General features: G+C 46.7%; 1 protein-coding gene across 6 annotated transcripts in view; it reads right to left on the minus strand.

Moving 5' to 3' along the window:
• The window catches only part of TBCCD1 (TBCC domain containing 1), a 24,999-nt gene extending 11,412 nt beyond the window's left edge, over positions 1-13,587 (minus strand). The window contains exons 1-7 of one of the 6 annotated variants that reach the window (XR_004647000.1): positions 12,160-13,068; positions 9,871-10,026; positions 7,747-8,113; positions 6,327-6,513; positions 5,987-6,168; positions 5,671-5,792; positions 2,127-2,287 (exon numbers count right to left, since the gene is read on the minus strand). Coding sequence is in view for 5 of the 6 variants with exons in the window: in XM_034780508.1 (XP_034636399.1) it covers positions 2,158-2,287; positions 5,671-6,168; positions 6,327-6,513; positions 7,747-8,113; positions 9,871-10,026; positions 12,160-12,651 (1,830 nt within the window). In the remaining variant the exon portion in view is untranslated. Of the gene's footprint in view, positions 1-2,126; positions 2,288-5,670; positions 6,169-6,326; positions 6,514-7,746; positions 8,114-9,870; positions 10,027-12,159; positions 13,069-13,120; positions 13,176-13,226 lie in introns of those variants that run through there. The other 5 variants (XM_034780511.1, XM_034780510.1, XM_034780509.1 and 2 more) reach the window with 5 other exon arrangements.
• Positions 13,588-13,608: the final 21 nt, after the last annotated feature.

Raw genomic sequence — 13,608 nt, forward strand, 5'->3', positions numbered from 1 at the left:
GGCGTTGGTCAGGTCAAGCCATGCTACTGCGCACTGCCTCTTGGACCTCCTGGCCTCCTGGATGGCCGTCTGAAGGAGGAAGTTGTGCTCGTAGCATCCCTCACAGGACATGAAACCCTTCTGCACTGCGCTGACGGCGCCCCCGCACACTGACCAGTCTGTGATCCTTGCCACGAGGCAGCTGGCATACAGCTTGTAGATGGTGGAGCAGAGGGAGATGGGCCTCCAGTTGCCGGGGTCGTCTCGATCGCCTTTTTTGTGGATGAGCATGGTCATGGACTTTTTCCAGGAGTGGGGAACGCGATGGAACTGCTTGCATTTGTTGAAGATGGCAGCGAGCACCAAGCAGCCGGGGTCTCGCTTCTTCAGCGGGGGTAGCGGATGCCATCTTTTCCAGGGGCGGTGTTTTTGGTCCTCGACAGCCTCGCCTGCACCTCCTGCGGGGAAAAAATCTCACTCCAAGTCCTTCGTGAGGTCGATCCGGGGTAGCGGGGAAAGGCACTCTGGGCGTCGCAAGTTGGTCTGGGCCTCGTGATCAAGCACATCCTTGAAGTAGGAGTAGAGCCTCTCGGGCTGGATGGCACAGTAGGAGGATGTCCCGTCGAGGATCTCCCTCATGGCTTTCGTCCGGTTCATCCTGTATAGTTTCTGAATACGGGCTGCAGCCGCTGGATCGTAGCGGCGGCTGACGTCCCCTCTCCTGCCTTCTCTGGCAGTGTTATAAAGATAAATCCTATCTGAATGGCATGTAATCTGCCCCTCAGTCTCAGCCTGGTTTCTGGCTCACCTACATAGCCAGAATCAAGGTCCTGATTCCTGATGAGATCCTGACTTGCTGGGGAGAGCCCCTCACTGCCTTCCTCATGTTCCTCCTCTGATAACTCTTGCCACTTGTCTGCAGTCTACAGGGGGAGTATCAGGGTCCACAAGCTCCTCAGGCTTGGTAACGATGTAATTGATCAAAAGCCCATCCAGCTCCTCAAGAAATAAATAGGATACAATTCCACTGCTGGACCTTTTCCTGGCATTCCTGGCTTTAATCTAAGTCCTCCTGAGCTGTTTGCTCTTTATCCCACACTGGTCAGCATCCTGGTTGTGGCCCCTTATGGGCCACTATTGAGCAATGTCCAAAAAGAGATCCTTCATCTGGTGGCTGGCCACAAGAACTTCCTGCACTGACCCCCAGGGGGCGATGAGATCTGGGGCACAGCAAGACTCCAAGTGGGTGCTCAAGGCATGTTGCAAAGGCTGCTGGAGCGTGAAGGAATGCCAATATATTTGAATCCAGGAGCAAATGGGCAAACTCTGTTCCCATGACAATTTTTAAACAGGGGAAGGAACATCCAGTCAACTTGATCCCAGAGTAGTGGAAGGCACACAGATAAACAGACAGATCAATAATGGACACATGCACAGCAACGTGGGATACCAGCTGAATAACTGCCCAAGTACTGCATGGCAGCACTGTGTCCACACAGTCAACTGCACTAACACAATTTGCATCGAACATAATACACTTTGAAAAAGGATTCCAAAGTTTGCGGTATAACTGCGCTCTAATGAATTGCATCGTGATTGCACAGGCATTTTCACACTAGTCTGACTCGAGCTACTGTGGATTAAACCCCCATGTAGACAAGCCCTCAGGTACATGCTGAGCAGCAGGAGATGAGGGCAAGTAAGGGCATCAGAACAACTATACTGTTCTAACTGATTTGGTTTCAGACTATACCTGAAGCGTACATCTTGTCTATGCAGACACATGCAGGCTGGTTTGTCAGAGACAGATACTATATACAGACCAGAGGCGTAAGTGAAGCACTTCAACCTCATTTCAAAATTATGATTTCAGTTTCTGATGGAAGAGATCCATATAGAACTCTTCAGCCAGAAAGACCATGGGGATGGAAGGAAGAATTGGAGTGCACAAGGGAGTAGATAGAAGCTCAGAGGAGGTTTTGACTCCAAACTGAAAACCAAAGCCAGATCTGAAGCTGGGAGGAGGCCCACGGACACAATTTCACATTCATTGTTTCTATCTGGATACCATGTGCACACAAATGTATGTAAAGTAGTATGACAATTTCTCCATCATGTAGCAGGAGAGAAACTGTCCCAGTACTCACCCTTCCTTTCCTTCTGTTAAAGAAGAGCATCCTATCCTGCTGCTTGCTTGGAGCCTGCTGCAGGAGGCACAAGGCTGTCCAGCTGCTGACGATGTCCTGTGTGAATTAGCCATTCATAGAATTTGTTCTCCACCAGCACCTGGAACTGCTTCCTCTGATCCCTGAAACCCACCAGGACATCAGCAACGTAGCAAGTGAAATAGTCTTGTAAGCATTCACACCACACTTCCAAACATCTCTCTTTGGCTACTCAAATGAGTAGCCTTTTCCATCCTCACTGAAAATAAGCAACAGATCTACACTTACCATGCCTAACAAAGCCATTGGATTTGCTTCCCATATTGCCCACATGGGAAAGATTGAATTCACCTAATCAAAACTATTAGTTAGAATACCCCTGAAAGAGAGACTGCTGGTGTTGAAATAAGCCACGCAGACTTCCCCATATTGCTGTTACTGTACCTCTGCCCTGTAGGATTTCTGCCCTAGGATTCTCAGAGCACAGGCAGACAATTATACATACCTAAGGCTATGAGTCTGTCACGGAGGTCAGGGATTCGGTGATTTTGTGTGACCTCTGTGACTTCAGCCCCAGGCGGCGGAGCTCTGGTTTCCATGATTTATTGTTCATTGCCCACGTCCTGTGACTTTTACTAAAAAACCTACATCACATAAAACTTAAGTCTATACATATCTGCCATTTGTAACCCAGGCAAAATTTAAATAGTCATCTCCAGAGGAGAGAGTGACACATTAACCCCATGCTACTTACCCAACCCCTCACATCAATGGTATTAAATCACTCACGTCTGAAGTGCTGCCTTTACTCAACAAGACATATACACACATGGGCATTGGAGGAGTCAGGATTCAAGATAGACAAATGTAATGCAGTGCAACAGAAATTCTGAATCAGAAGACTGTCAGATACCAAGGCCATTTTCCAATCTAGTCAAGTCTTGAAATCTGCACTGAGTGCAAAGAGCACCTTGATCAAATGTAGTATTCATGACAAGGGACTCTTCAGGCTCTAAACAAAAGGTGGTGGTCTGGAAGGACTTGACAAATCACAGACCAATGATACTACTCTGTCTCATTGGAACCCTGGCTTCATCTAACTAAACTGAGGACTGAGACCATCCAAAATTAAACAATTCAGAGAAGCTTTGGACTCTCTCCATGACTTGACTTACTGACCCCCAAATATAGAAGCCACAGGCTTTGTTTCTAGGGAAACAAAAAAAACAGCTGAAACACAAGCTATTGTTGCTTCCTTCTATTCTAGCCTTTAAAATTGAAGACCAGAGTTCTATCCCTATTGTGGGTTTGTAAAGGAGGTTATAAGAACATAAGAATGGACATACCAGGTCAGACCAAAGGTCCATCTAGCCCAGTATCCTGTCTTCTGACAGTGGCCTAAAACCAGGTGGCCCCAGAGGGTATGAACAGAACAGGTAATCATCAAGTGATCCATCCCATCGTCCATTCCCTGTTTCTGACCAAACAGAGGCTAGGGACACCATCCCTGCCTAACCTCCATGAATTTATCTAGTTCTTTTTTGAACTCTGTTATAGTCTTGACCTTCACAGCATCCTTTGGCAAGGAGTTCCACAGGTTGACTGTGCGTTGTGTGAAGAAATACTTCAGTTTTTTTAAAACCTGCGGCCTATTAATTTCATTTGGTGGCCCCTAGTTCTTGTATTATGAGAAGGAGTAAATAACACTTCCTTATTTACTTTCTCCATACCAGTCATGATTTTATAGACCTCTATCATATCCCCCCCCAGTCGTCTCTTTTTCAAGCTGAAAAATCCCAGTCTTTTTAATCTCTCCTCATACGGCAGCCGTTCCATACCCCTAATAATTTTTGTTGCACTTTTCTGAACCTTTTCCAATTCCAATATATCTTTTTTGAGATGGGGCAACCACATCTGCATGCACTATTCAAGATGTGTGCGTACCATGAGTTTATATAGAAGGAATATGATATTTTCTGTCTTATTATCTATCCCTTTCTTAATGATTCCCAACATTCGGTTTGCTTTTTTGACTGCCAATGCATACTGAGTGGATGTTTTCTGAGAACTATCCACAATGACTTCAAGATCTCTTTCTTAAGTGGTACCAGCTAATTTAGACCCCCATCATTTTATATGTATAGTTGGGATTATGTTTTCCAATGTGCATTACTTTGCATTTATCAACACTGGGAGACAATTTGTTTGCATCAAAATGATACCAAGAGTAAAATCCTGAAGACAGGACCAGCTAAATTCAGAACTGTCAATATCTGGAGTCCTGCACTCCTATCCAGTCAGTTTGGCATCAAAAGAACATGTTTTAATTTATTCAAAACTTAACAGGCTAGGTGCTGAAAAAGCAGTAAGTTGGTAAAAGTGTAGATTAGTATAGTATGCAAGATCAGCTACAAAAGCAAAGTAAGGCCTAGTTAGTAGACTGGAGACTTGACTGCATTAATATGTTTTACTTACAGAACTACAAACTTCTCATTTTGTGTTTGAGGAGTTAATACACACAGGGTGAACCCCATAGTATGCGTGTTCTTTCATTTCATAAAATCTTTGCACAATTTTTCCTGTATTTTGTGAGCTTATCACACACACACACCAGATTTCCTTCAAACAGAATAAGGTGGCAGGAGTTTTCAATACAAAAGCAGGATATCAAATGCTGCCAGCTCCTCACGCCCCCAATGCACTCATGCATAAAACACAGATTAGATCAGTGGTCACCAACCGGTCTATCACGATTGACTGCTCGATCCTGGAGACTCTCCCAGTCGATCGCTAAAAACCTGGCGGTGCAATGGGACGGCTGCTAAGGCAGGCTCTCTGCCTGTCCCGGCCACATGCCGCTCCTACCTGCAAGCACCACCCCCACAACTCCCATTGGCCAGTAACAGGGCACTGCGGCCAATGGGAGCTGCAAAGGCAGTGCCTTCAGAGAAGGGCAGCGCGTGGCGCCACATCCCCTCCCCCAGGGGCCACAGGGGCATGTTGGCCCCTTCCGGGAGTAGCATGGGACCAGGGCAGACAGGGAGCCTGCCTTAGCCCCGCTGCGCCCCAGACCGGGAGCTGCCCGAGGTAAGCGCTGCCCAGCGGAAGCCCACACCCCTACCCCCCTCCCAGAGCCAGCACCCCATACTCCTTCCTGCACCCAAAACTCCCAGCCCTGAACCCCCTTCCTGAGCCAGCACCCCACACTCCCTCCTGCACCCCAACACTCTGCCCCAGCCTGGAGCCCCTTCCTGCACCCAAACTTCCTCCCAAACCCCTACCCCAACCTGATGAAAAAGAGTGAGGGTGGGAGAGTGCAAGCGACGCGGGTGGGGGTGGAGTGAGCGGGGCAGGGCTTCGGGGAAGGGGCAGGGTAGATCCTGGGCTGCTCTTAATTTCAGAAAGTGATCTTGGGTATAAAAAGGTTGGAGACCACTGGACTAGATAAACAGACCTCATGCAAGGGCCTGTATGGACAAGTTGAGTTTCAGAGCATTCAATATATGGAGGAAGCCAAATTACTCACTTGGTTAGTCCTGCCTCCTTCACAGTTTTTTGCCAAACCTGTATCTTCTGCTCTCGTTGACTCAGTGCTTTCTGGTATGCATGTGGCAGCCCCCCAGGTGTTTCTGTCGTGTCTCCTTCCATCTCAAAAGGAATAACAAAGGTATAAAACTCACTGGGGGGTAAGAGTTGGAAGACCCTGGCATCACTGTTCTCTTTGCACACCAGCATTGGACTGTCCCAGTAGTTAGGCACTGTAGCCAGGCCCATCCGGGCCATGTGGTCCTCAAGCATTGGGTAATGGGTGTGATAAGGGGCAAAAGTTACTGCGTGGTTACCCAAGAGAATGAGAGGGTGTGTAGGTGTGAGAATGTTGAAGGTGCAGCCTGTTGTAGAAGAGATAGACAGACGGTGGCAGATGCCAATGACTTTGACATTATCACAGCTGTGGAGGTGAATGGCTGTCTGCACAGGGCCCAGGACAAAAGTGCTATTCCTGCACTTCTCAATGGTCACAGATCTGAAAGAGAGAAAGATCGCAAGTAAGCCAGAATGCCCAAGAACAGGACAAAGCCACACACTGTTAAAATGGGGTTGCCATGTCTAATGGGAACCGGGAAATACCTATGCAACCCACCCAAAGACATTTCACTGCATCCCAGGAGAACATATACTCACCGTAAAGGGGAGAGCAGATATATGAAGGACTCATTGCAGCGATGAATCTTCACATGAGCACCCACCAGGGTATCCGAGCTCTTGGCCAGCGTCTGTTTGTAGACTTGGCTCATCACCACCATGCGGTGAACCTCAGGAACCATATGGGCATTGCAGGCAATCTTTGCTCTCTTGGTTGTTCCTTCAACTGCAAGGCAAAAGTTACATACATTAGCAGAAAAAAAGTCTGAACGTATTTCCTAAGCAGGCGGGCCATGACATCACATTTCACCAGGCAGCCACAGAGTAAATATCCCATCAAAAAAAGTCACCCTGATGCTTGGGATTTAGATCCCAACTCTCTTTGGGAAATTCCTCCTAAACATAAGGGCTCTTTCTGCTAAACTGAGAATTACAGCAGTCTGCAGATTTTCACCACTGTGCTGATGGAATAGAAGCATGTCTGGTCCAATGTATTCTTACCAAGTGGTGTGCTCCCTGTAGGCATACTGCCCTCAGGGCACTTGTTACCATAGGATGTTGTTCCATTCTGTCTGATGGAATGGATTAAGACTAGTTTTCTCTCCCTCTGAAAAGCTATAATCGTATGTTAAATGAGATCAGGAGTCTTCATTCTGATGCCCACAGACAGAAGATCAAATATAGCTTGGGTACGTCAACATGTGCTGCAGTCATACCTCCCAGCTGCAGTGTAATACTTCCACAGACTGCCCTCTGCAACTTTGGGCAAGTCACTTAATCTACACTGTGCCTCAATTCCCATTTGTCAAATGGGAGTAAGAATACTGACCCACCGCAGAGGAGTGTTTGAAGGTAAATCCATTAATGTTTGTGAGGCACTCAAATACAACAGTGACTGAGGCCATGAAAGTACCTGAACAGCTAGAGGACCACCCCATTCATCTGTTAGTTCCCACTTAGGAACAAAAGAGTAGTAACATTAGTCGGGACTGAATTATATTGACAGAGCCATATGGAGCAGCTTATACAGCAATTCCACCTAACCCTGGGTTTAACTTGTGCAATCAGTCATTTGCTTTCTTAGGCATTAACGTTCACTATGCAGCAGAATGCACCTTGCAAACAAATATGTATCTTTAAGAATAAGAAAGCCTGCTAGCAACAGCCAATATGTACACCACACAATATCTGGATGTCAACTTGAAGCAGGGGGGGGGCCACATGCAAGCTAGAGAACAGAGAGGGAGTAATGAGTGTTAAATAGGAGCATTTGGAAACAGGAGGTGAAGGCATTTTATATGACCAGCTCTTTAGCTATGAACTCCCCCTTCTCTCCTGTAAACAAGAGGACAGGCAGGAGAGCACCAATGCCCACAAACCAGACTCCTAATCAACAGGAACAGAAGAGAGTGGAAAGTTGATCCTAAAACTAAAGAGCAAAGCCAAGGCTTTCAAATACCTTGCTGTGCCCACGCAAGTTTCTTCCCAGACTTGAGGCAGGCAGATGTCCCAAACGGGCTCCCAGTCAGGCAGGCCCTTAGCCAGACCTCTAGCTTGGGGAAAGAGAAGGCTTTGGTAATCTTCGAGTAGCCGTTCTTCACATGCAAGGGCTGCCAGAGAGCAAGCTCATGAAGAGGATGGACAGTCCTGGTTTTGTTCACAGTCCCCTCAATGAGAAAGCTGAGAGCTCGAACAGCTTCAGGGGAGACCAGGCTACCGTGAGTGGAATGGGAAGAGGCCGTGAGCTGGTCCGGGTCCAGTAGCAGTTCCAGCAGATCCAACAGGTGGTTCTGCACAAACGCTTGGTGGGTGTAATCATTCCAGTTCTTAGAAATCAAAACAAAAACAAACAGAGGAGCTCTTACTGGGCTGAGACACTTTCTCAATGCAATATCCATTGCATCCTGCTCAGATCCCACCCACAGCAGCTCTAAATGGAGAAATCAGTAGAAGTAGGATACAGACTCCTTCCCACGAACCATTGATTCTGCAGGCCTTCTCTTACCCCCACAACAGACTCCCCCAGCAAATAAAGGACACTGGATTCATTAGCCATCTTCAGAGTGGAAGAGGTTCAATAGTTCTACTTGCCGTGGCCATGACCAACCAGTCATTATATTAGCTAGAGTGAGAGAAGGAAATGGATTCCCACTCCACTCTTCATGAAAAGGTTCAGCACACAGGTGCTTGGAAACGAGAGTGGGAATGAACTGTAATGAACACCTGACAGTCTAAGCCTCCATGAAGGCAATTATGGTTCCTATTGAACCTGGATGCTTAGAATAGATGCAATCAAGTACTAACTCAGGAGGAGTTGTGGGAAAAACCTCAGATAATCCATTATGAGGAAAAATTCCATTAAACATTCATCTCAAAGGATCATTATGGTTCAAGTGCTGAAGATCTCCATAGCAAGGGAAGACCAAAATATGAGACAGCCGATGATGAAAACTCCAAAAGACATCAGCTTATGCTGGACAGGCCTCACTGGACCACATCAAGGAATTACAATCACCTGGAGTGCCCATTCCAGATACCTAGAAAATTAGCATCAAGCAGGGGCATTTCCTCAATAGTTCACAAAAGGATAAGCACAATGAATATAATCCCCCAACCTGTGGGGGAATGAAGCTTCTGAAATAGATACGGCAGATCCATTATCTATTCATGAAGCTTCACAAGATGGGCCAGTCTAGTTTTGAACTTGAACTGCAGTTAACAAAAATCATCCACTATAGAATGATGCTGAATGCCCTGAACAGTGTGTGTAAAGAGGAAAATTCAGCACAAAGCCCTGGATAAGCACTTTCCCCCTCTTGTCTATTATAAGTCTTTGTGTTTAAAGTCCGCTAACCCCTATTTTTAGTTTCAGATGCTCTTGAGTTGCAGTTCAACAGTTCTTGTTGTAGTGTCACGTGGAACATGTATGGTATTGATGTCACATCCCTGACAAAAATCCTGCTGACACTAGCAACTGGCCTTTTTTCAAGGTGTGGGTCAGCTAAGTGTCTCTATTGTGCTGCCCTCAGTTTGTAATTCACTTTCGAATATGGTAGTGCAGCAGGATTGGCTTACCTGGCTAACTTCAGATACTTCTGAATGTGAGATACAAGACATAACCACCTACATTTGATTATATTTGACTAATCTATTTCTCACAGCTTTGTGCAACTTATTCAGACATTGCTCTAAGAATGGCTACCCTAGAAGCCTGAACATGTAATTATAGAGGAGCAGCCTCTGAAATAAATGAACATTTTCTGCTTGTTACACTCCTCTATTTTAAAGGGCAAAGATTTGGGCGGGAAAATTTAAAAAAACCTATCACAGATTGAGACTGGATGTGAAAGTTCAGTCTGCTGCAAGTTTTTATGGGCAAGTTAGATTTTTGAAAATTAATAGTAACCATCTCATTTATTATTTAGCTCAGTTGATTAAGTGCACCCCTAGGTGCATACACAAGCCTTGGGCAGGAGTTCACTTCCCCCACAAAGCAGATCTGCTCCGCACCCCACTTTAAGGTGAAGGTTTTGCAGCCCCTCCCTCACAGTAACCTCTGTGGGGACAGGGTTACAAACAATACCTTATTTTGACAGGTGGATTTTCCAGTCAGGTTGTCAGCCTGAGATTTGTCCCTGGGACTTGGCCACTCTTCTCCAATCAGAGATGTCCGCAAGGAAATCTTGTTTAGCTGCTGAATGTACAAGAACAGCAGGAACTGCAAAGTGTCTACTGACAGCTGGCCAAGAGGGGAACACAATGTTAACACATACCAGAACATGACTAATGCATGAAATAATTCAACCAAAGAGCCTATTATTTTAGAACATAGATAACAGGGTAGCTACAATATCACAACTGATTGTGGCTCCCCTACACAAATAGGTGTGTGGTGTTACTATCTGCTATTAAACAAGCCTCAAGAAAGCTCTAGCTCACACACACACACACACACACATTGGGTTTATGGGCTTGACAGGTGCTTGCTTGGTTTCTACGGGGTTTCTGTTTCTTTAACTCTACACCCCTCCTTTACAAGCCTCACTGGTAGCCATGTTACACCATGCAAAAAGCTCCGCCTCTCTCACTGTCTACATCACAATATTTGCCACTGCATATGTCACTGGTAACCCTGGGAAGACTCTTGTTCTCAAACCTTTTTTCCACTTGCCCATAATTTCCTAAAAATACTTCTCCTTGGGCTCAATATGCACAGTGTGGGACACCATCAAACAAAAGCACTAGGCCCTCCAATGAAAAATGACCATTATCAAGCGTCAAATTAAAAAACACAATTAAGTGTAGTCTTTAATGAGTGTGTTAGAATGGTTTTCAAATGGATATAGTTTTTCACCCTCTAGCTCAAATGGCTGACCTGTGTTCAAATCGTGCCCCCTAAATGCTGTACATTTCAAAGATCAGTGAGCAAAAAAGTGGTTATAAACAAACCTATTTTGCAATCTTGACTACTGCAAGCGCTACCAAAGCCCCACTAGATAATAGCACATAGACTTTGTGAATGAACACAAGACCCAAAGGACCAGTGCAAATGACTAATGGACAGCTACTCCTGGCTTAGGGAGCTTGCTGTTTAAGCTCAATTGATTTCAGGACAATCACATGGATCTTTTATATGTGCACTCCTTAGCATGCCTTTTTGCACCACACACGAGTTTATCAGAGAACAGCATTACAATTTCAGAAGACCACTGGCTTTTCCAGTACAGACCAAAGGAAGTGAAGTCAGGTTCCTCCCACAAGAATAAGCCTTGATCCAGACCCTTCCACAAAGGCCACAATCAACAAATGCTGAAAGTGTTAAAATTTTATCAAAAAGGTGTGGAAAGAGTTCTTTAACAGTGACATGCAAAGGAAAAATATTGGACTTGAGACAGAGGACAAAAGTTTTCTTCTACTTTCTGCCATGCCCCATTACAAATTCAGGTCCTGTCTAGCCTTACAATAACTAGAGAATAAGCAAAATGACATTACAAGAGGCAAGAAAAAGAGGAGTGGATTTTTAAATCAGACTGTTTAAATCTCATTTCTTGTAAGACCAACTAACACGTTAAAGGATGACTTTTCTGAATAGTCCCACCCTTTGTGGGAGAACATACATTCTGAGACCTTTCTTTTTTTTCCCCCCTTCTCCCTACAAGTCGGTCAGCAAAACCAGGGGAAACAATAGCTGACAATCCTGATAAAGTGAAACAAAACAGAGAAAAAAAAATATAGATGTTCAAATCTATTTTATACATCATAAAGCAGAAAAAAAGGAATAGACTAATTGAAATTGTTTGCAGGTCACCTTTACAGAAGTCTCCTTTGTGCACATCTTCCTATATTATTGTGTAGAAAAATAGTAGTGTGTTAGGAATAAACCACACTTGGGATTTCTCTGCTTTTAAGGGTTTAAGCAAGACCCTGTTACTTTTTATGTCAAATGTTTTACTCTAGAAAGGTGTCTGTCAGTTATATCAACCATATGCAATCTTGCTGAACAACATTTGTTCTGTAATGCTATCTTGTCATTTAAAATGGAAAAGTAGCAATGTGGCTCTGAAGAGCAGATCTGGTTGCTGGTATTTACACCAATCAAACAGAAAACAACTAACAACTTGAATGGTAGCGTGATCTGCATTCACAGGCACAGTTAGCAGAATGATTAGGGCTTCACTGCCATGAAGAGTGTGAGAAAAAGGCTGTTGGAGATGTGATTGTACAACCCTTCAGATCAAATGGCTGGATGTGATCCCAAATGACTGTGCATGAGTAGCAAAAGGCCCTAACCATACAACCTTGATTGGCATAACCCATGCTCCAGTGCCTAAAACAGTTCACCAGAGAAAGATTACAACATTATATTTCATGCCTTATTCCTCTGCTTCTCTAGTTCCTCTTCTGACGTGCAGCTGGACACCACCTCTGCCCATTCCAGACGTTCCTCTGGAGTCCGTTCCACTAGACTGTCAAATATCTCAAAGTAGAGCCAGGCCAAATCCTTGGCTAACTGCAGCTTCCCACAGGCAATGTGTCGCCACATAGGCCAGAAAAGGCGTGGATAACAGCCCTCACTGGCCCGTGTCCGGACATACGTGGACATCTTCCGGAGATAGTGCATGCTGAACTTGGATGGAGGGGGGATCTGCAAAGCCCCCACTATGAAGGGTTCCGTTTTCACCCAGAGGTGCACCATGGACTGATCCATTTTAACCAGCTCTGGGAACTCCACAACTAGGAGTGGGGACTGCCTTCCCTGCAGATCTGACAAACAAAACAAAACAAAACACCAGACATTGATCCAAAAACACTCAGCACATTTGCGCCAAGGCCAGAGTGAGCAATTTGGGACAAGGGCTAGCATTTTGTACCGAGTTTGTACAGCACCTAGCACAGGGGGCCGGGCCAGCCTTGCGAGTCACAAGCCCGACCAGGCCACAAACGACCAACAATGGAACCGTGCTTGGAAAGACTCTGCTACAGGGGCAACCCGACATAACGTGTGTTTATAACCCACTCCCACAGACCCGGGAACTACGGCCTGTTGAGGACAGCCATGAGCGCTACAAAGGAAGGCCAGGCCACCCCCCACCAGCCCCCGCACCCAGGGGCGGGTCTGAGGCGAGAATGATTCCCCTCCTCCCCCCTCACAGTTAAGCCGGCCCGGGTGGGAAGCTCCCCACACCCCGCGGGCAGGGAGCCCCAGGAGGGGCTGCATTGGGGGCGGCGGCAGGCCGGGCAAGCTCCAGGGCAGAGACCAGACCCCTATATATATATACACACACACACACACACGGCGCAGCCCGGCCGCCGCGTCCCGAGCCTGCGCTCACCGCGCCTGCCCTTAGGCAGGGCCAGGTAGCTCCGCTCCGCTCCGCGTAGCGTTTGAATCCCCGCTCCCTCCCCATCAGCACGTAGCAACCACGCGTGCGCACTGACCCGCAGCTGCAGGCAGACCAGCGAGACGTTGCCTAGCTAGACCCCACCAACACTATCGAGCCAATGGCTAGACGTGCCCCGCCCAGCCCCTTTCCGGACCAGCGGCAGGACAGGCTCCGGCCCACGATACCCGTAATGCCCACGTGCCTTCTGTTCTTCCTCGTGGGCTGGCCGCTGTTGCAGACAAGGTAACGCCTCAGTGCCCCGGTACGACAAACGTCCGTCCGAGCTGCAGCCGGCCTGGCCTCTCGTGCTGCTCCGCCCCCTAATTTACATATTACCCTTTTCAGTCATTGGTATGATCCTACCAACGCCGGGGGGCTTGGGGGTGAAGAGGGGGGGAACACAGGGGCCCTGGGACATAGCAGCGCTTGCGCTTTCT

This window comes from Trachemys scripta, chromosome 9 (genome assembly GCF_013100865.1).
Source record: "Trachemys scripta elegans isolate TJP31775 chromosome 9, CAS_Tse_1.0, whole genome shotgun sequence".
NCBI classification, from domain to species: Eukaryota; Metazoa; Chordata; order Testudines; family Emydidae; genus Trachemys; species Trachemys scripta.